This window comes from Panulirus ornatus, chromosome 73 (assembly GCF_036320965.1).
Source record: "Panulirus ornatus isolate Po-2019 chromosome 73, ASM3632096v1, whole genome shotgun sequence".
Taxonomy (NCBI): Eukaryota; Metazoa; Arthropoda; class Malacostraca; order Decapoda; family Palinuridae; genus Panulirus; species Panulirus ornatus.
Window position 1 is genome coordinate 8,206,410 of NC_092296.1, and position 24,316 is coordinate 8,230,725.

Below are 24,316 nucleotides of genomic sequence, written 5' to 3' on the forward strand. Positions count from 1 at the left end.
TGAGTTGCCATATGTCGCTTTGTTTTTGTAGACGTAAACAAACAGGTGAAGGATTTGTGTTTTCTCTCACGATTTATTTCCGTCTGTCATTCCTGTGTCATGGACTCCAAATTGTGTAGACTGATTTGAGGTGCATTAGAGTTGCTGTTATGGAGAAATTCTAGCAAAAATATCTTTGTCTTGTGAACTGTGAGAGATTCACTGTGGGTGGAGGCCTTTTGGAGAGTGTTACGTTTACGTAGATTTATTAATAATATAGATTTTATGTTGTTCTGTAGCGACCATCAGCTTTTTCTGTAGAAATATGACTTACATGAAGGATTTAAGCAAATGTTTTGTAGTGGTAATGTATAGAGACTACAAGACCTGTTGAACGTGATTAGTATTTTGTTTGACCGTCAGCATATCATGGGAAGACTGCTAAATAGATCGTAGGAAATATGAGGCTTAATAATGTAATAATGCTTAATGAAGTGTCTTGAAATAAATAGAACATCACAAAAACTCGGCTATCTTATCTGAGAAGTGGAGAATGATTCTATAGTGTAGTGTATAGTATAGAAATCTTGGTGACCCCATGTGGGCAGAATCTGGTAGAATTTAATGATGTGTATATATAGTATGTATATTGTTATAAGTATTATGCACTCCTGGTATTACTGCTTTTTCACTAGATTACATCTAGCAGATGATGATTCATTTAGCAATGTTTCTTGTAATAAAAAAAATTGTATATCTCATACATACCCATTTTCAAACTAGAAGTTATGATAACCAGCAGTGTTTAAGAGGTACATGAAACCTTAAAGGGATCAGAATAATTTTGGTAAGCTCAGTATTTTTCTTAGTTTTGTGTGTTTCAAATCATTGATGACATTCAGAACCATATTGTACATTTTCTTTTTTTTTAGTGGTATTGAGGTAAAGTACATTTTAGAGGAAAACTTAATATTCTTGATTAATAATTCCAGATGTGCAGTGCAAAATAATGTTATGAAATGGCTGAGTTGCGAAAAAGAAGATATGATGTAGCCTTTGAGGGCGAAAATGTGGAAGTATTGCCTGTTGAAAGAACTGTGATGCCAAAAGGAACAGAGAATGAAGAGCACAGTAAAGGGCAAACAAGAGGAGAAAGAGAAATGCACCAAATAGACCAGAACTCCAACAGGAAAGCTTTGTATCTTTTCATTATTTTATTAGGTGTGTGAGTAATTCAATTTAGTTGACATGATACATTGTGATCACTGTTTGTGTGTTAAAGGGGGAGTTTTACACATGTTGCACCGTCTCTTAACCTTCTTTATATGTACCATGTCTGCTTATGTGTATATATGTACATACACCCTCCCCAGCCTAAGACACATACCCGTTTATCAACCAGCCTTGAAGGAAGGATGAACCCCTAGTTTGGGTTTTGGCTGACTGCCATACCCAGAACTCAAATTTGTGTGGGTCCAACCCCGGACTGGCCTGTGTTGACTCTTATTCACTAACACTAAACATTACACCATGGAGGCCCTTTTATGATTATCATTACAATAGTGTCCCATTAAGTAAGGTTAAAGATGAAAGTGGTGATTATTGATAATAGTAATATTATAGTTTAATAGTTGTAAGGACAGGTTTAGGTTCCATTGTAAAGGAAATATGACAGGTTAGGTGAAGTTAACAAAATGTCGTTAGTTATGTGGACTTTAAAGGTAAAATATTGGAATATAGAATGTAATAGTAAAATATAAAAGAACAAACAAAGAGCACTAAAAAGAACTCAGATGGATTAAGGAGATACAGACTAAAAGGGTATTCATCAGATATGAGTGAGAACTCAGTCTCAGCTTGAGAGAGATAATTATGCAATAAAGTTAAATAAAAAACAAGGAAAGTCAGTTCTGTTAACTAGCTCCTCTTTGGCAAGACCTTTTTACATTGATTAACTGAAAGTTGCATTAAAATGACAAAGCGCCCTGAAAACGTCCTTTAATACTGCATAACAATGAAAATTGAAGCAGTTGCAACAGAATATGCAGATTTTATATTGACCATGTATAGCTACAGGTAATCCTTTTAATGGAAGCCAAAATCTATAATTTTTACAATAGATATCTTTCTTATTCTAAAATGTACTTAATAGCCAGCAGGTTTCAGCACTTTACAAATTCCAAAAATTCAGTCAAATCAACAGGCAATCAATTTCTCTAATATCTAGAAGTAGTCAATTTTGAGGACGAGGAATGAATGTGGAATTGTATTTTCTGAAGCCTTCTTTTATTTGTTATCCAAAGAAAGGTATTATTGGTATTATTGGTATTATTCACATAATGCTAGATATCCACAAGATATCTAAGAAATTGCAGAAAGATTTATAAGGATATAAATAAAAGTTTATGATTATGAAATAATTGAAAATTTCAAGTGCCACTTGTTCAAAAATTTTTGTAATATGTAAACACAGAACACAATGTATATGATCGAAAACATTTCAAGATACTAAGTTTCCAATGATTATTACTTGTTTAATATAATCTTTTTGAATAGTAGGTCTGAAATAGTAATGTATGGGACGTGTAATTTAAATGTGTGTGAAATCTAATTACCTACTGAGGCCGAAGTACTGATATTTCTGATAATCACATCTGTTGTAAATGTAGGATAGGCTGGTCAAGGAGTGCATCAGTATGAAATTTCACTGAGGGTATGTTTGAAAGATCAGTAAGGCTTTATACATTTGATCTACCCCACAAATTGTCCTCAAACATTTAATTTTCAACCATCCACCCTCGTCTGTACAACCCTCATTATAGTCCATGCCTTGCAACCATATGATATTGTCGGAACTACTTTTCGTTCAAACATACCCATTTTTGCTCTCTGAGATAATGTTCACTCCTTCCATACATTCTTCATATATGTGTATATATGTATGTATGTTTCCTTGTGCTACCTCGATAGTGCGGGACACAGTGACAAAATATAATAAAATATAAAAAATATATATATTATTTATATATTTTGCTTTGTCGCTGTCTCCCGCATTAGTGAGGTAGCGCAAGGAAACAGAGACGAAAGAATGGCCCAACCCACCCACATACACATTTATATTCACACACGTCCACACACGCAAGTATACATACCTATACATCTCAACGTATACATATATATACACACACAGACATATACATATATACACATGTACATAATTCATAGTGGCTGCATTTATTCATTCCCATCGCCACCCCGCCACACATGAAATAAAAACCTCCTCCCCCTCATGTGTGCGAGGTAGCACTAGGAAAAGACAACAAAGGCCACATTCGTTCACACTCAGTCTTTAGCTGTCATGTAATAATGCACCGAAACCACAGCTCCCTTTCCACATCGAGGCCCAACAGAACTTTCCATGGTTTAGCCCAGACGCTTCACATGCCCTGGTTCAATCCATTGACAGCATGTCGACCCCGGTATACCACATTGTTCCAATTCACTCTATTCCTTGCATGCCTTTCACCCTCCTGCATGTTCAGGCCCCGATCACTCAAAATCTTTTTCACTCCATCTTTCCACCTCCAATTTGGTTTCCCACTTCTCCTCATTCCCTCCACCTGTGACACATATATCCTCTTTGTCAATCTTTCCTCACTAATTCTCTCCATGTGACCAAACCATTTCAAAACATCCTCTTCTGCTCTCTCAACCACACTCTTTTTTATTACCACACATCTCTCTTGCCCTATTATTACTTACTCGATCAAACCACCTCACGCCCCATATTGTCCTCAAACATCTCATTTCCAGTACATCCACCCTCCTCCACACAACTCTATCTATAGCCCACACCTCACAACCATATAACATTGTTGGAACCACTATTCCTTCAAACATACCCATTTTTGCTTTCCGAAATAATGTTTTCGACTTCCACACATTCTTCAATGCTCCCAGAACTTTTGCCCCCTCCCTCATATACATAAATGCCCATATACACACATACTTACATATACATATCAACATAAACATACATGATCACAGGCATCTACATTTTCTTTCTTTCTTTCATACCATTTGCCATTTCCCGCCTCAGTGAGGTAGTGTTAAGAACAGAGGACTGGGCCTCTGAGGGAATATCCTCACCCACCCCCCTTTTCTGTTCCTTCCTTTGGAAAAAAAAAAATGAGAGGGAAAGATTTCTAGCCCCCCGCTCCCTTCCCTTTTAGTCGCCTTCTACGACACCCAGGGAATACGTGGGACGTATTCTTTCTCCCCTATCCCCTATATATATGTATATATATATACACACACACAGGCATCTACATATATACACATGTACATATTCATACTTGCTTGCCTACATCCATTTATGACGCTACCCCACCCAACAGAAAAAAGCATTGCCACCCCCTGCTTCAGTGAGGTAGTGCCAGGAAAACAGACAAAAAAGGTCACATTTGTTCACACTCAGTCTCTAGCTGTCATGTGTAATGCACTGAAACCACAGCTCCTTATCCACATCCAGATCCCACAGACTTTTCCATGGTTTGCCCCAGACGCCCCGCATGCCCTGGTTTAGTCCATTGACAGCACGTCAACCTGGTAAACCACACTGTTCCAATTCTCTCCATTCCTTGCACACCTCTCACCCTCCTGTGTGTTCAGACCCCAATTGCTCAAAATCTTTTTCACTCCATATTTTTATATTCTTTCTTTCTTTCATACTATTTGCCATTTCCCGCGTCAGCGAGGTAGCGTTAAGAACAGAGGACTGGGCCTCTGAGGAAACATCCTCATCCAGCCCCCTACTCTGTTCCTTCCTTTGGAAAAAAAAAAAAGTGAGGGGAGGATTTCCAGACCCCCGCTCCCTTCCCTTTTAGTCGCCTTCTACGACACGCAGGGAATATGTGGGAAGTAGTGCCAAAAAACAGACAAAGAATGGTCCATCCACTCACATACACATATTTAGATAGGTAGATGGATGGATGGATAAATAGGCAGAAAAAATGTTATTTATGTAATTCCTTTATTTCAGGTGTATGCGTTAGTACTTTATTGTACTTTTGGTTCCTTCAGCAAAATGGCTTTACACCAGTTTGGACATGGGATCCATCCAGTGAGCCTTCTGTGATAACTGTTTATACCAACTTCACACCTTTGCAGCCCTCGGCCTTTTTGAGCTTTATTGACTCTGAGGTAGGAAGACAAACTTATTCATTGTATTTGATAGCTGCAATAGCAGTGAATTCAGTATTGCAGAAAGTATTTTATAACAAATGCTTAAAAATCTTTAGACTCAATTCAAACTTTATGGGCTTGTGTAATTTGACCTCAAGTTACCTTAAAATCAAACAAAATCAACAGTGCATTACGCTTGATAACTTGTAAAAGCAGAAAATTGTGGTGAGGTATGAAATGTATTTACTTGCAGAAACCTAGATTTTGTGCAAATTATAGATCATATGGCTCACTGCAGATAAAAAATTTGTTTTTGGAAGAAAATGAAGACCATTTAGTCTTGCTTGTTGACATCAGGGAAACCATAAGAGGAAAGAATTGAGGGATTTTGAAGTTGAGAGATGTGACATATCATCGGGTGTGGAAATGTGTGGCATTATAACACCAGTGGGAATTCTTTTGTGTATGTTCTAGAGTAAATATGTTAAATGCAAGTATGAATTCTCTGCAGATTAAGAGTACATATCACAGAAAATAAGTATATATATTTTTTAGCCATCCCCTTATTTACTATAATTGGTTGAGTGTATTCTTGGACTTACATTCTGGTGGTTAAGAACACTCAACAAAAAGTATTGCAGGACTGTCACTTTGAAATCTTTCACAGAAAAAAACTGTCTTGAGGATGATCTAAAAAACTAACTTAAAAGTAGTGCTCTTATTATTAATGGACTAGCCATGAAATCCTTTTGGGCTGCCCTTTGTTTTCTCTCTCAACATAGCTTACTCTCACTAAAGATTTTTCAGTAGTGAACTGTGTTCTGGTTAGGGCTACACTTCTCATTAAGTTTACTATCTCTTTGAGTGAGCTAACACTTTTTTTGATGTTTTGAGTGAGCTAACACTTTTTTTGATGTTAAGGAGGCACTGTTATTGTTACATAATTTTTTAATATGTTTTTTATCCAGTACTTCTGTGAGTATTTTTGATGATTATTTGTCTTTCTGATTATTCATGGTGTTCACAGGATACCCATCACATTTGATTTTCACAGAGAATTTCTTGTGTCCTTTCATTGTGTACATTTAATATGCTGTGGAGTCACAGATTATTGAAAAATTGTATCAGTTATTGATATGTGTATGATATTGTTACTTGCAGGCTTTGTTGCAGTTACTATAGTAGGCATGTTTTCAGTGTCAGATGTGAATATCTAACTGTTGCTGTTCTCTAGGAATTGCAGTCTTATGAATTTGATAGTAGTTTAATTGATACAAATTGCCAGAAGTCAAGACAAACTCTGCATGGTGTGCTGTCATGGAAGATGGCAGCAGTATCATGGTCATGGGTGCGGTCCAGGTCTTTTGGTGCCTTACTTCCTGCAGGTGGCATCTCTGCTGAACCAGGATATGTCTGGAAACTTTTGCCAGACACTACCTCAAATAATTTTATGTTCAGGTTGGTTAGAGGATAAGTGGTATTTGTTCATTGTGTTTCAGGTTATGCCATCATCCTTACTGTTTGAAGTTTTACAGTTGATATTAATTTTTATGTTTTTAATCCAATGTTTTTAACTGAGTGCTGTTTCCTATAAGTAGAATGTGTCTTTGATAGAAAACTGCAAAATTGTGGTACCATTTTATCATGGTCCTGTTTAAGAAATTTAGTATACCTCATTTAGGTCACCAAGCCTGAGTTGTATTTTGAGGTTGATTGAATATATTATGTATCAAAATCAAGGTATGTTAGGAGTAAAGGTTCTTCAGTTTACCTCTTTTGGTCTAAATGATGACCCCTAAGTGTTTGGAATTTTTTCACACCTTCATACTACTGTAGGACTGGTTGTGGGTTCATATCTTGAGTATCATCTGAGGTCCATTATGACTAGTGAATGTGATTATGATACCTTTGTAGTATATGATTGGGTAAGTGTAACTGTTAAGTTTCATTAGTTTGATCTGTGAATGTGACCTATAATTTCCATGATTGAGTTGTACTCTTGAAGTATTGTGTCATCTTCAGTTTTATTTTGTGCATTTATACAAGATTTATTTTGATTTTATGATCACGCTGTTTATGGCATCTAGCTTACCTGTTATCTTGTACTGATTTTCTTTCAGTAATAAGTATGTTCCGCCCCCACCATCAGGACCTGTGGAGGAACTTCTTTTCCATCTACTGTCTCTCTTCCACCCACAACCCTTCCTTCAGTCCAGGTACTTGTAGTTTCCATGGTGCTGAGTGCTCTTACCCAAAGACATCACTGGCACTGGTTATTGTTGATGAAAAAAGCAAGAATAAAAGTATCAGGGAAGTGTTTGTGCATCATGAGTACATGTTTGCTAGTTATCATTACAGTATGATAAACCCTGATCTTCCACTGTTTCATGAAAATTTGCTTAAAACTAACTCATATCACTGATTGATTCTTTCCTGAAAGGTTTATTAATGGAATTTTATCTTGTTCAAGTCTGAGACCCTGTCTTCCCCAAATTTTGTCCATTTGTTATCCATTAGTACTTAAAAGATGAGTGTCTAATTGGATTATGTTTTACTCGTAGGGTATTTAGCATCTTTAGGATATGTCATGATAAGTCATAGGATATGTCATGATAAGTCATTTAGTACTGTATGTCTAACTGAGTGATATTGCTGTAACTGTCTTCATTGTAATATTGCCTTCTTTTTCTGAATTTACATTTAATAAGCAAGTGGACTTGTGCTCTAGCTATTTAGCTGTGCTTGAAAGCATGTATTCTTTGAGGTAGAATGTAAACCCTCTAAAAATAGTGATTGGACAAATTGTATACAGGTATGGACCTCGAGGAGCAGCTGCTGTAGTGCAAGCCAAAAATAGTGATTGTTTGGATATCTGGTTCAGGTAAGTATAAAGTCAATGCCAATTTCTGGATCAGATATTGGTATATGTATATACATTATATTTTTATGCTGGTCATATGACTGCCTGTACAGTTCATCCGATAGGACCATAAAGTAGCAAAGGAGATTATTATGTAATTGTAATGTTTCATTGAGGATAAATGATCCAACATGCACTGTTTATTATCATAAAAGCATGTGTGGTGGCATTGTTAGATATGCCCAAAGAGAAGTGACATAACTTTCCCAGGATTTTTTATTTTATTTTTCTCTCTTGACTGAGATATGACATTGCGCGACATTCCTCAGTTCTTGACTGACCATTCTGAAATGTTGGCATATACCTTGGTCTGGTATGATTGAAAAGCATGCCACAGTGAGAAGCTGCAAAAACTGATTCCTAACTTTGGGAGAGTGTGTGAGAGGAGGATGTTCACAGTAATTGTGAACAAGAGCAAGGTGATTAGATTTAGTTAGGTATAGTTCCAGGTATCTTTTAGATACTTAGGACTGGACATGACAGCTGATGGAACCATAGACGTGGTATTGAGTCATAGGGTGGGTGAGGGGTGAAGGTTGTGGGAACATTAAGGAATGTGTGGAAAGATAGGTTGTTGTCTGGAGGGCAAAAATGGACATTTTTGAAGGTACCGTTGTCCAACATTATTGTGTGGATACAAGTGTGTGCTATAGAGGAGATTGTGCAGAGAAGCTAGGATGTGTTGGAAGTGAAATGTTTTAGGGGAGCATGTAGTTTGGGGTATTTGCCTGAGTAAATTTGAAAGGGTAAGAGAGAGGTGTGGTAATAAGATGAGTTTGGTTTAGAGAGCCATAACGATTTGGACATATGGATAGAGTGAGTAAAGGGAGGTTGAAAAGAGGCTACATGAGTCAGCCAGATGTGGAGGGGAAAAGGAGAAGGGTAGACTAAACAAGAGATGGATGGATGGATTAAAAGATATTTTGAGTGTTTGGGGCCAGAACATGCAGGAGGCTGAAAGCCATGCATGGGGAAGCATGAATTGGAGCAGTGTGATATACAGAGGGTGATGTCTTGTCAGTTAACTGAACCAGGACATATGAAGCAGCCTGGAAAAACCAAGGAAAAGTCTGTGAGGTTTTGTTGTCGATGGGGGCTGTGATTTCAGTGCATTACACAGAGCAGCAAGAGAATGGACATTCGAGAATGAGGTCTTTTCTTTGTTTTGGTTGCTACCTCACTAATGCAGGCTCTGGCAAACAAGCATGAAAACAAAAATGCACAGAAGTAGCTTTTTTATCCCTATTACAACAGCATAAGATTTTATGTTACACAATGAGTCCCTGCCACTTTTACAGAGTACATGCTGAGTTCCAGCTCAACACTCCACCACGATGGCCTTTGTGGTTCACCCCTGCAGCTTTTATTGGGAGACTCATTATAAATGCAACAGACTTGGATGTCAAATTCTTCTCCTTACATGTCCCAACAGACAAGCCACTCAATGTAGGTGAGTTGGCATGAACTGTCTGTCTCTCTTAGAATTATTTGGAGCCACTGCTACCGTACTTCTGTCCTTTCTCTGCAAATTACTACTTTTATTTTCCATCATTTTCCATCCTCTTTATTTCATCCAGTTTTCCATCTGTTGATGCATAATATTGTGTACTCTATTTTCTTGTAGTTGGTATTATACATTCAGATACTTCTTTCAGTCTCTCATAAAACTCCATGGTGTTGATTAGGGCTACTTTCAAACATCATTTCAGTCCAGATTTGTTATTGACACAATGATTTCATTCCATTTTATCTTGTTAAAGTGACATTTCAAGCTAACTGATTTGCAAGTTTTGTATACTGTATCATAGGTTATTTCATGCCCAAACAAGAAAAGATGTGGTTGCTTCTTTTGATATTATGACCTGATGTCCTTTTTTTGTTAACTTTGATCTCAGTCAAGATTGCTGTACATATATAAAAAAAGATGCTCTAATATATGAATATTCTTGTGTTATCATGTGGTGTATGCATACTTTACTCCCTTTAACTGTTCTCTTCTCTCTGCTTATCCACTATTTACTGTTTTGTGTTCAAGGAAAACAAGTGTGAAGTGTAGTGTAAATCTACAGTCATATTGGTTTTCTCTCTCTTCTGATTCTCTGATATGAAAAGCAAAGTTTAGATAAGCACATTGAGAGTTACCTTTATATACAAAAGACTTTGAATTATGAATTAAATAAAGAGTTGCTTGCATTTGCAGACTTAGAATGGCTGACAGGTCCTAATGAAGATGAGGATATGGAAGTAACTATCACATTCATACGTGAGATGAGTGCAAAAACAGCAGGACCTGTGAGCTCAAGTGCTTTTACCTGGACGCAACAGATTCAGGAAGAAGAGTCTCTGATGTTACTAGAGAAGGAGCTCTATCAGTTTATGCAGGTATAATCTTTGTAACATCATCTGTCAATCTATAGTGTGTTGATCATAATGAGGATTTGTGTGTTATTTTTAGATGTAGATATTGATGAGGACATATATTTGTGCAGGCACAGATTGTGATGAAGATATGCCAGTTCATGTATGTGTAGATCGAGATGATGCATGTGTATATTTGTTCTGGCGTAGGTCTGGATAAGGCTCGTCATTAGTTTCTGTGGGTGCATTGCATAATTAAGACTCTCTTTCTAGGTGATAGTATAAGGGCTGTGTGTGGTTGAGACGTGCTTGAGAGAATTATGAGGCAGATAAAGGCAAGCAAGGAATCTCATTGACAAACACGCTTTTCATAGATTCTTAGCCATTTATTTTATGCAGTAAAATGTAGGACTTTTAGCTTTTTACTTTGAAATGGTATTGTAGGGGCTCCTTCAGCCTAGGGCAGCAGTGCTTTCAGTAGCAAGGTAAAATGTACTTCTTTGGAGTGAGAAGTTCTAGGACGAGACTTTATTCCCAATTATAAAGCCTTTCACTCATGGTGTAACCTCATGCAGGTGGAGCCTAGTAACACGCATACACATACATACATATAAATTTATTATTTACTCATTATTGTATTATATTATTGTATTTTAACTTTCTAAAAGGGGAAACAGAAGAAGGAGTCATGCGGGGAGTGCTCATCCTCCTTAAAGTCTCAGATTGGGGTGTCTAAATGTGTGTGGATGTAACCAAGATGAGAAAAAAAGATGTTTGAGGAAAGGAACCTGGATGTTTTGGCTCTGAGTGAAACGAAGCTTAAGGGTAAAGGGGAAAAGTGGTTTAGGAATGTCTTAGGAGTAAAGTCAGGGGTTAGTGAAAGGACAAGAGCAAAGGAAGGAGTAGCACTGCTCCTGAAGCAGGAGTTGTGGGAGTATGTGATAGAGTGTAAGAAAGTAAACTCTAGATTGATATGGGTAAAACTGAAAATGGATGGAGAGAGATGGGTGATTATTGGTGCCTATGCACCTGGTCATGAGAAGAAAGATCATGAGAGACAAGTGTTTTGGGAGCAGCTGAGTGAGTGTGTTGGCAGCTATGATGCACGAGACCGGGCTGCAGTGATGGGTGATTTGAATGCAAAGGTGAGTAATGTGGCAGTTTAGGGTATAATTGGTGTACATGGGTGTTCAGCGTTGTAAATGGAAATGGTGAAGAGCTTGTAGATTTGTGTGCTGAAAAAGGACTGGTGATTTGGAATACCTGGTTTAAAAAGAGAGATATACATGAGTATACATATGTAAGTAGGAGAGATGGCCAGAGTGTTATTGGATAATGTGTTAATTGATAAGCATGTGGGAAAGAGACTTTTGGATGTTAATGTGCTGAGAGGGGCAGCTGGAGGGATGTCTGATCATTATCTTGTGGAGGCAAAGGCGAAGATTTGTAGAGGTTTTCAGAAAAGAAGAGAGAATGTTGGGGGGAAGAGTGGTGAGAGTAAGTGAGTTTGGAAAGGATACTTGTCTGAGGGAGTACCAGGAGAGAGTGAGTGCAGAATGGCAAAAGGTGAGAGCAAATGACATAAGGGGAGTGGGGAAGGAATGGGATATATTTGGGTTTAGTAGGGTTGAGGGACAAGTTAATTGGGGAGTAAGTTTGAATGGAGAAAAGCTGGAGGAAGTGAAGTGTTTTAGTTATCTGGGAGTGGATTTAGCAGTGGATGGAACCATGGAAATGGAAGTGAGTTTTAGGGTGGGGGAGGGGGCGAAGGTTCTGGGAGCGTTGAAGAATGTGTGGAAGGCCAGAACGTTATCTCGGAGAGCAAAAATGGGTATGTTTGAAGGAGTATTGGTTCCAACAATGTTATATTGTTGCAAGGCATGGGCTATAGATAGGGAGGGTGGATGTGTTGGAAATGAAATGTTTGAGGACAATATTTGGTGTGAGGTGCTTTGATCGAGTAAGCAATGAAAGGGTAAGAGAGATTTGTGATAATAAAAAGAATGTGGTTGAGAGAGCAGAAGAGGGTGTGTTGAAATGGTTTGGTCACATGGAGAGAATGAGTGAGGAAAGATTGACAAAGAGGGTATATGTGACAGAGGTAGAAGGAACAAGAAATGGGAGACCAAATTGGAGATGGAAGGATGGAGTGAAAAAAGATTTTGAGCGTTCGGGGCCTGAAGATACAGGAGGATGAAAGGCGTGCAAGAAATAGGGTGAATTGGAATGATATGGTATACCTGGGTAGACGTGCTGTCAATGGATTGAATCACGGCATGTGAAGCATCTGGTGTAGACCATGGAAAGTTTTGTGGGGCCTGGATGTGGAAGGGGAACTGTGGTTTAAAGCATTACCCATGAGAGCTAGAGACTGAGTGTGAACGAGTGTAGCCTTTTTTGTCTTTTCCTGGTGCTACCTTGGGGGAGGGATGCTATTTCATATGTGGCGGGGTGGCGACAGGAATGGATGAAGAAAGCAAGTATTAATATTATGTAAATGTGTATATATGTATATGTCTGTGTATGTATATAGATGTAGATGTTGAACTGGAAAGGTATGTATATGTGTGTGTGTGGGCATTTATGTATCTACATATGTATGTGGGTGGGTTGGGCCATTCTTTCATCTTTTTCCTTGTGCTATCTCATTAACGTGAGAGACGGCGATTAAGTATAATGGAAAAAAAATGTTATATATTATGCATTATTGCTGTTTCCCATGTCAGCGAGGTAGTGCCAGGAAACAGAGAGAGAGAGAGAGTGAGAGAGAGAGCATATTTGTGTGTGGTATTTACTTGCTTGAGAATACTTACAATGAGATTTTGCTGAAAGACAGGGATAGCATTTAGCACTCACTTAGGAAATTATAACGAAACAAAGTGTGAGTCATTTTAGCTAGTTGTTGTTAAATGTTATGTTTGAGATTGCAGTTTGTTTGTTTATGGACTGAAAGTTAGCAGCCTACATATGTGCTAAGCAGAAAGAAAAAACATTACTTGGGACAAATGAATGACACTTTACAGCTACTAAGGTGCTTGCTAATTATGTGGTTGTTGCTGACCCTCCTGATATCCAGGTGGGTAGTGCTGACAATATGCTGAGAGAGAGAGAAACAGCACTGGGTGACTCATGCAAAGCCTTTTCACTCACCATGGTCCTTATGTATTTTTTGTTATTTGTCACTTTTGATACTTTACATTATTGTATTTGATACTTTAAAGTTATATTTAAAAAGATTTTATTTCAAATCATTTTTCAGGTAGAGTATCACAACTTCACAGAGGCTTATAGGGCAGCCAGCTATCAAGGTCAGCCAGTGCACTCTTTGGTCTTATGGGGTGTTCTGGGTGACCAGTCATGCTGAGGGTCAGGGCGGGCACTGAGGGAAGGGCCACTTGCTGCTCCCAAAGTGCTTGCCTTTCTTCAAGATCACTTCATTTCTTCCTGGGCACTTGTGTCTGAACTAAAGGTTAGCTTCTCAGATTTTCTTTGACTCCCTAAGAAATCACAGCTGACAGTGAATCTGTTGGCTTCTCAGTAATTCATTGAAATACTGTATTTTTCAGATATGTAATTACTTTTGTGTTTGCATCAAGTTTGCTAAAGCCTGGTCTGAAAATAAGGTAGTATGGAATCTTTTCAGACATGACAGAGAACCATAAGTATACATGCCTTTACGTTGTCAGAGAGTAGTTGACACAAACCATTAAACCTTAAATACCAGGAGGTGTATACAAGTGACTGTCCTGGGAATACTAGGAATTATATTGTTAGTTCAAATCTTAGTGGGCTTTCATTGAACTATATAACAATAACATGACATTTGTATGGCTATTAGGTGTGACCGTGGTTTCTGGCCCATGTATGATGTGTGAGTGGTAACTTAAGTGATGCCTTAGATGATGGCAATAGCTGATGTTCACCATTCTTCTGGGAGGATCTTTGTATTAACTTCATTATTATTCCATAGCTATGTGAAATTTGTTAGCTCACTTTTTTATACATAGTCTTTATTTTCACATATACTCCATTCATTTTATAATGGGAAATAGTAGAAGGGTTGTATGGCAGAGGGTTGATGTGTTAGAAATGAAATGTTTGAGGACGATATGTGGTGTGAAGTGGTTTGATTGAGTAAGTGATGAAAGGATAAGAGAGATGTGTGGTAATAAAAAGATTGTGGGTGAGAGAGGAGAAGAGAGTGTGTTGAAATGGTTTTGATGTATGAAGAGATCTTGGTTAATCAAAGCAAATAATGAATATGCCTATTCTTGACTCGTGTCAAATTAGCTGATAGTTATGAGCACCAAGTAACTATTTGTGTCAGGAGGATATGACCAGTTAATTAAGTGATTTGACTGATTGATTTAGTCTCTGTTAACAGTCTCATAGGCTAGGCTCAAGCATATACAGTATCTCCATGATTAAGGTCTCGTAAAGTTATGGGTAGGAATCCCATAATTCAAAGCTAATATTCTTTAGCATTTTTCTTTATGTTTGAGTACAGCTTTTTCTTAACAATTTTGTTTGTTTTTTTGATGATTTTCAGTCTACTGAGGAATATTTAAATATCTTCCATTAATATGAAAATTCTGTTAATTATGTTCTGTGTTGAATATCACCATGTATATGATTTGAGAATCTTCTGCATCTGTCATGCTGCACATAAATATCCACTGAGCAACAGGGTAACCCTTGAATAAGATGCCAGTCAATTGTGAACATGCTTTTGTTCTGTCATAGTTTTCATTTTTGACTCTTCAGTAGAGCTGCTGCCTTTCTTCATATCACTTAATGTTGGTGAAGGAGGCCTTTTCTTTGTTTCTGGCCCTACCTTGTTAATGCAGGAAATGGAGAATAGGTATAAAAGAAAAAGAAAGATTTCCATTATCATTAATAGATTAGTTGGCTTCATATATCCATGGCAGCGCTACTGTAAGGGAAAGGAGAAGTCTTGTTTTTGATCACTTTAGAGTAACATTCACACTGCAGCATCATTTAGTGGTTTGCCATACATTCTGAAACTGTACTGTAGCTTTAAAAGACTTCTGATTTACATATTCCTTTATTTGTATTTGTACACTTCAGCCTCTTTATATTTTTTCTAACTTCTCTCCCTGTTTTTCCTTTTTGTATTCCTTATGGGGAATCGCCCATTCTTTTCACATGCATCTATTTCATATGAGAAGCATGTGGTACTTGCTACAGTTATTATGTGTTTTAAGTAACATGCGTGTTTCATTGTAAAATGTTTCTGTAGTTGCTGAAATGGTTAAAGAAGATTTTTTTATCCACCGCAGTGCTTTTCATTAAAGTGAAAGGGATACAAGATAGTGATTGACTTCAGACCTGCAGATCCTGTAGTTATGAAACTTGATTTATCAACTTTCCCTTATAGGCATATGCTGAAAATTCCTCAATGCCTGGCATCTCCATGGTGGCAAGTTTGACTCTGGATGCGTATACCTTCCCAGTGCAAATTCTAATACAAGATGCATCTGGATATGTCGTGGCTGCCATCAATGCCAACCAAGTTTTAGATGCTGAACTCAATGACAGGATGGTTTTCCTGGGCTTCCATGATCCTGCAGAGTTCGTATATTATCAGTTCTTAGAGGAAGGATTGGAGAAATACAGAGACATATTCAAAGATTAGAAATAGAATTATAGGTTTCTAAAGAAGATTATTTTTTAAGCTTTTGGAAATTTCTTATTAATATTTGTATATCATGTATAATACTGCAAAGCACTTCTCTTCTGTTAGCACTCCTTTTGATATCATTGTTTTTGCTCATTATTTTCATCATGATAAATATTATTGAATAATGTCACTGCTTGTATAGGACATAGTGTTGAATATAAGGTGTTACCAGACTCCACCTGCATGTGATATTGCTGCAAATGATAAGTCACCTTTATGATAGTCAGTAGACAAAAGCAGTACATTATCTTTGATGAGTTGTTACCATGTCATTCATCCTTATATCTTTAGTTATGTTTTGATTGTAATGAAATTTAGCAAGACATAACTAAATACTGTAGATATTTTTACAGTGAATAATGTCAGAATTATAAAGTTTAGCATGTACACATTGAAGAACGGTATTAGTTTTTTCACAGTTTAGTATTAACTTAAATTTCTATTTTTCTTAAATATTAATTTGAACAGAATTCTTGGTGAAAGTTTTCAGGTTATTTTTGAAAAAAATAGTTGTCTCTATCTTAAAAAAACATATTTTGATGGTGATGTAAAAATGTTTGGTACGTTTGAATTAATTGAGACCCTGGGACCCAGTTCTGAGGACTGAGTGTTAATAGAATTACCTTTTCATTCATGTGATGGCTCAGTTTGGCTTCTTCATACCCACATTGGGTGCAACTTGAATCATGCAATCCCTGGGTAATTAGATTTTCTTCCTTTTATTGAAGGAAATTGCCATCTCCGTATGAGGGATCTATGGTGATGATTTTTCTTGATATAGACATTATATAACCATCTTAGGTGGATGATAAGATATTATTGGTTGGAAGGTTGAGGGAGTGTGGTCTTCCATCATTATGGCATGTGTGCGGTGACTGTGTGGCTTTTAGTGATAATGATACTTGAGAAAATACATTAGTGTTTAGATTTGTTATCAATATGAATAATAATGTGTAAGTGATTTAAAAGTGACATCCAATCTGTCGAGAGTATGGGCAGTGTGTAACTAGTTAAAAATTATGAAAAAAGGAAGATTTAGCATGGATTTTCAACTATTGGCCTATTAGGTTTGCAGCATTATAGATTTTCAAACCTTTCTTCTTTTATATGTAGAAGGATATCCTTTTGAGACTTATGTATTTTTTTTTTTTTTTTCTCATACTATTCGCCATTTCCCGCGATAGCGAGGTAGCGTTAAGAACAAAGGACTGGGCCTTTGAGGGAGTATCCTCACCTGACCCCCTTCTCTGTTCCTTCTTTATTTTCAAGACATTTTTTCATTAGAAAATCAAAAGCCTTTGGAAAAATGTTGATTGAAAAGCTGGTTTTTATGTGTATACAAGACAAGAATTGACTTATATGAAACTCCTGTTATGTAAAATCATGAACAAAATTGTAATATTAGAATAATTTAGGTTGAGGAAAATATCACTAATGAAAATGGCATATTGTTCTGCACATAATGTAATTTCTCATTGCTTAAAAAAAAGAGATATGAAATTGGGTAAAAGAGAATAGGAAACTATTTTATTCCTTGCCATTGCATCACATGGGAATTTTGAAGCAAAGGTAGTAGGTTGAGACATGAGAATTTTGATAGGGATAAGCAAAGAAAGAGGAAGAATTAGGTTAAGTGAAAAAATATATGATAGACTCATTAACTCAAGCTAGAGCAGGAATTTTAATGGTGCATTTCATCTTGCAGCAGAGTGGATCTCTTCAGAATTAGTTGAGTTTGTCTTGAGTTATATACTTATATATAATGTATAAGCCATGACAAGTGCCTCATTAGATGGCACAAGTCTGGAAGTCAGGAGGATGATGGTGGCCTGCGGCATGACATAGCAGCCAGGGTTTTCTCCATGATGCTAGAGAGTTCTGGTGTTGTGCTTTTGTTGTGGTAAGCCATGAGCTAGTATTTGGTTTACCAATGTTTACACAGGAGGATTTAGAATATCATATAGAAGATTGCACAATGGGACAGCTTTGGTTTGAATGATTTTCGCATATATGTATGGTTAAGGGAGAGTGCACTCAGTGTTGCACGGGTATATGATAATGACTGTTTTTATTGGTGCTATGACCACGTGATATTGATAATTGAAATTTAATTGCTGTGATGTTTATGTACTATTTTTAGGGTAAGTTATTGTTATGGGTACAGTATTTTTATGATATTCTGGCTAGTGTTTAAGATAAACCAGTGTTTTAGGAACTGGGAATAGGTTTTTTGATCACACTGACATGCTGTTATCAGGAACACAAATTACTGACAATGTAGACATAATGCTTTCATCAAGGATTTTTATTTTCACTATGAGATTCTGTATGATACTTTTGATTTGTTATTAATGTCATTCATTTTATACTCCTTACATGTAAGTACGAGGGTGCTTAAAATGCTGGTATCAAAAGTGCATTTGTAGAATGATGTATGGTATATAGATTATTGAGTTTCTAACTGCATAATTGATTTTTCCACTTGACAAATTCTTCATGATGAATGCTCAAAATAATGCATGCAGTGTATGACTTTGCACAGTCCATGATATGAGCCTACCATAAAGTGACATATATGAAATGAAGCTTCTATATGACAGTTAACCTGTATACAGCATATTTATAACAAGTGATTAATGTTAAGAGTCACTTAAATGAAGGGAGAGTTTAGGTAATAACACTGTAGTGTTGAAACACATGAAACTGGGACTTGAAAGCTCAGGCTGTGTCCTTGTGGAAGATCCTGTCAGCAACCTTTATTGTTACTTTTATTTCTCCACTCATTGATAACAAGTTATTGTTATAGGAATGCATCATGTAAGGAGGACTTTTATATTAATGACTACAAAGATTGGTGATATTTTGGTGTCATGTTTTTATTTTCATTTTTATGTGTACTTGTTCCCTCACCTTTTTTCTATCTGTCTTTTAATTGGATATATTAAAGTAACCATAGAAATTGTTGTGGATGTTAGATTGTTTACAGACATCATTGATTATAACTACACTGCTTCAGTTTGCTCTGTTTGCCTGACTCAAACTTTTGATATTTTTCCAGGAAATGGTATGATTCTTTTACATGCAAAGGTGTATTTTTATAAGGAACTATGTTGTTAGCATGGGCAAAAAGATACCCCTGTTGTGGCCACCTATGATAAATGGAAAAATGCTTTAAGTTTATGGGTGCTTTGTGAAATGGCATTGTGTTTCTTAAAGTAGCCACTTTGTTTGCTGGTTGCTACCAGAGCCCAGACATATGTATATCACATAGGTTAGTTTATCTGTTTTGAACCCATTGTGGTCATATATTTTTTTTTTCATTTTGCCATTGTAATGGCATCTAATGTGTGTCAAAGATTCCAGTGATAAAAGCACAGTGTGAAAAAAGCATACCACACTTGTGATTTTGCATAAAGTGGAGATTCTACTCAAGTTAGAGAAGGAAAATTTAGTGCATAATCTGTGCGACCATTTTAATAGTGGTTCTTCACTGATGACGTATAGAAATTACATAGAAATTTGCTGAAGCTCTTTGCTAAAAGTGACACAAATATGGACACTGCTGATCATAAGACAATGCAGGAGGCAAGATTAATTGACCTTGATAAACTTGGTTACAAATGCTTTAAGCAACACAACAAATGAAGATGCATTCATTTTTAGCCCCATTCTAATGGAAAAGGCCAAGCAATTTCATCAACAATTAGAGTTAAGTTAGCCCTGAGAATTTTCCATGGGTTAAGTACACGAGTTTAAGTTACATCATGGCATCCACTATCTGTATACTAGAGATGAGTCCACAGTCAAGGAAGACTGCAGGATTCAGGGAAGTTAATCAAAGAATGAGATATGAAGATATTTTCCAAATATTATTGTCCATTTGCTTACAGTGGATATTGCCCGGACAACTTATGGTTTGAAACAAACACCTTAACTAGTAAATACTGATATTATACTCTGAATGTATAAATTTGACTACAGTGGGTCCATTTACATTGTTTCTTTCCCATGTTGCTATAATTTTTTTTGACATCATGTACAGTGTGTAAGAGATTGAACACCAGAAACACTGCACTAGAGTTGCCATCCACCATGGCCTGTTATGGATGAGCATTAAAAGGCTAAGAATCAGCACTGGAGTTCACCAGTAATGGAAACTCTTTTGCCATACCCTCCCCCTTGAGGGAGTTCCTGAAGGGAGTGGGCATCAGAGATGGAGACAGATAGACAGATAGATAGATAGAATACTGGACACTATATATCATACAGTTTGAGAAGACAAATTAGCACAGAATAAAATTTTTGACAAGCAGCCACATAATTTGTACAAAGAGGGATATCAATCCCATGTCTTGCCATGTATCAAGAATGTATTGGACACGATTTTGGTTATAATTATTATTGTCATTATTATTATTATTATTATTATTATTATTATTATTATTATTATTATTATTATTATTATTAATATTATTACTTTTATTATTATTAAGATTATTATCATCATCATGATTATTATTATTATTATTGTTATACTTGATCGCTGTTTCCCGCATCAGCGAGGTAGTGCCAGGAAACAGACGAAGAATGGCCCATCTACTTATATACACATATATTTACATTCCCTAGCACTACCTCATGTGGATGTGTGTGTGTGTGTAAGCTATTTCATGTGTGGTGGGGTGGTGACAGGAATGGATGAAGGCAGCAAGTATGAATATGTACATTTGTATATATGTATGTCTGTGTATGTATATGTATATACATTGAAATGTATAGGTATGTATATGTGTGTGTGTGTGTGGCATTTATGTATATACATGTGTATGTGGGTGGGGTGGGCCATTCTTTTGTCTGTTTCTTTGTGCTACCACGCTAATGTGGGAGACGGCGATTAAGTATGATAGATAAATATAAATATACATAAACAATCATACATGTGCATATACATATCAACATAAACACACATACATACATACACATAGACATATACATATAAACACATATACATACATACACATAGACATATACATATATACACATAGACATATACATATATATATACACATATACTTGCTTGCCTTCATCCACTCCTGGCGCTACCCCGCCTCACTGTAAACAGCATTGCTACCCCCTGCTTCAGCATGGTAGTTGATTTTGGTATTAGCACATTAATGTTGTGATTTTCAAGAACAGTTACTATTGTTTCTGGTTTACCAATATTTGATGCAGTCTGCATTTATTTGTCCAAAGTTCCATTTTAATTTAGCTTTAAATTTGTAACATTGTATCAGCTTTATAAATATTATGAAAGAGTGTGAGAAGCAAGGGGCTCAGATATAGAACCAAGATAAAAACCCTGAACTCTTCTCACAAGGGTGAGATTCTTCATCTCATAATCTAAATGTTAGGTTAAGCTACATTAGGTTTCTCTGGTTGCCATTGCCTGTCCTTTTGTATATATTTCTTACTTTTACCCAACATTTTGCCTAAGCTTAAGCACTGCACACTTCAAAGAAGCCTTTCCCTACTGTGAGTACACTTTTTTTTTTATAATCACTGCACATCTATTACTGATCTTGTAAGTTTAAAAAGTTCATAGAATGATTTGCATCGATGTACTGGAGTCAGATTTGCCTCGTAGTTTAAGGTAACATTTGCTTGAATAGTTACAGGTGTAATTTTGTTTGAAACTTGTATGAGCTTGCCTATTGGGTAAAATACACAGGGTAAGAGTTCATCTGTTTGATCCAGTATCAGATTCTCTTGGAAATATTTATACCTATACTCTAGCAAAATCCATAATTCAGCAGATGTTAAGCCCCATGGTTGCTGATTTAGAAATATTAGAGTATATACACATATTCTTAAAACTTGTGTGTTGAAGATAGACACTCTTGGAAGCTGATGAGAAAATAATTAAAGGTCTTTTCATACATACATACATATTTGCCATTTCTTAAAGTTCTTATTTTATCTAAATTTTAACAAGATGTAGGTTCTTGAGGCTTATTTAATTATCATTTCTCTAGGTAAATGTGATAAAATTGTTATAGGAAACTTTATACTTGAGAGGACTCTTAAAATTAATGAGGTTGTAAAACATAGTGAATTCTGTACAGGATATGCATTTTGTTCAAGTTTATAATAGTTTAGTACAAATTTGTGTGAATTTGTTGTAAACAAAAATTAGTTTTATTTTATAATTTTAAAAGGGAATTTACATTTTTTCATGTTGTTACATATGTTAATGAACTTGAATGTTGCTCTTTTTTCTATATTTTGATATATATTAGATGTAAGATATGTTATGTTTCTTGATGCTTTTATAGCTATGACCTGAGATTTTTTTTTAAGGTCTTCATTATATTACTGTCTTGACAATGTACTGGATAATGTACTTCCATTGATTGTGATAATTTTAGGTCCTTCTCTATGTTATGTTAAAACTTTCAGTGCTGATGACAATACCAGATGCTTATTTTCTGGGAAGTAGAAGTATGAGGACCATAGTTTGCTTGCTGATCACACGACTAGATCCATGTGTACAGGGTAGTATATAGAGGTAAGATCATATCTACTGGTGTTGTTGACAAGATCTTAGCAATAGTTGTAGACAGGTTTCAGTGGGTAGCACTTGAACATCAGAGCCTTTTACAGAGCAAAAATTAATTTCAGATTTGTTGCTGTCATTCCATTTTTGTTTAGGTATTGAGGCTAATTTTGCTTCTTTAGTAAATTATGACATTTTGTTCCATATTTTATTTTACCTTCTGTGATTAACAGACTCTGCTGTAGATACTGTATATATTGTATTTCCCATTAATGATCTTTTTTTGCACTCAACAATAAATGGTAATGATCTTTTTTTTTCTTTTTTTTTTCATACTATTCGCTATTTCCCGCATTAGCGAGGTAGCATTAAGAACAGAGGACTGAGCCTTTGAGGGAACATCCTTACTTGGCCCCCTTCTCTCTTCCTTCTTTTGGAAGATGAAAAACGAGAGGGGAGGATTTCCAGCCCCCCCGCTCCCTTCCCTTTTAGTCGCCTTCTACGACACGCAGGGAATACGTGGGAAGAATTCTTTCTCCCCTATCTAAAAACAGTTATTACAATGAAAGTAAACTACCTAAACAAAAAAGGCAACCTTATCTGAAGTTGCTGGTTATGAGGAACTCTGTAGTCAAGTGCTAATTATCAAAGACTGACCAATTAACATCACTGGCAAAATTGAATTAATCATTAGCACTCCAGGAACAGGGGCACCAAGTTCAGGTAGCTCACTGCTTGCTGTGATATCTGGCCAACCATTCATTTTTTGCAAATTAAACAAATGTATTTATTCTAGCTTATTTCAGATAGAAAATGACTTTTATTGTTACTGGCACTTGTTAACTCTCAACGTAGGTTTTGTGATAAATCTGTAAAACATGATCAAGTAATGTATTGAAGGTCTTGAGCAAGTGTAATGTTTAGGCAGTGAAATCTGATATCATATCCAAAATTAATATTCACATATTTTTGCCAACATCAACCTTTTCACACTCAACAGAGGCCTATAATAAGGAATGTAGACTGACAAATAATTGCATAGGTGACAACAAACCAGGGTTCATATGGACATGGTTACTTTGGACCTTTCTAATTCACTTGAGAGCCTGATGTTAATTATGTTGAAGTTTTTTGCAACCTAGACAGCAACAGAATGTTGAAAGACAATATAAGCATTCCTCAGACCAGTTGTGGTTATAACTTGAAGCTGATGGCCTTTAATGGGCCAGGCAGTTGTTATGCCTACCCCATTTTACTAAGCAGCCAGATAAATTGTCTCTATCTATCTGTATCTCTGATGCCCATTTCCTTTAGGAACTTCCTTAAGGGAATGGCCACAGAAAAAGTCTCCATAACTGGTGAACTCCAGTGCTTCTAAGCCTTTATGCCTCACCCTTAACAGGCTACTGGTAGAAGGCAACTCTAGCATATTATTTTCAGAGGCTTCTACTTAATGGTCCTCCCAAATACTACCAAATGTGTCTACTAATGTTATATTCTACTACTGTTACCTAATACTCTCAGCTTATGTTTCTTTCTACTACTTCTACCAAATAGTCTCTACCAAATGTTCCTATCAAATCTTCCCACCTATTACTTCAATCTATTGCTCATACCATTT

The 24,316-nt window shown here is 36.3% G+C and overlaps 1 protein-coding gene across 4 annotated transcripts; it reads left to right on the forward strand.

The window, feature by feature from the left end:
• On the forward strand, window positions 1–23,009 carry LOC139748357 (selenoprotein N-like). 4 transcript variants are annotated; one of them, XM_071661436.1, is made up of 10 exons: window positions 1–45; window positions 972–1,200; window positions 5,021–5,181; window positions 6,449–6,621; window positions 7,284–7,379; window positions 7,976–8,044; window positions 9,382–9,533; window positions 10,284–10,465; window positions 13,701–13,910; window positions 15,840–23,009. In XM_071661436.1, the coding sequence occupies exons 2-9, from the start codon at window positions 999–1,001 to the stop codon at window positions 13,803–13,805; spliced, it is 1,140 nt and encodes a 379-aa protein (XP_071517537.1). In that variant the 5' UTR covers window positions 1–45; window positions 972–998; the 3' UTR covers window positions 13,806–13,910; window positions 15,840–23,009. The 4 variants fall into 4 exon arrangements, with proteins under 4 accessions (XP_071517537.1, XP_071517538.1, XP_071517539.1 ...); XM_071661437.1 differs by having other exon boundaries at window positions 22–130; XM_071661438.1 differs by having other exon boundaries at window positions 22–130; window positions 6,452–6,621.
• The last annotated feature ends 1,307 nt before the right edge of the window (window positions 23,010–24,316 follow it).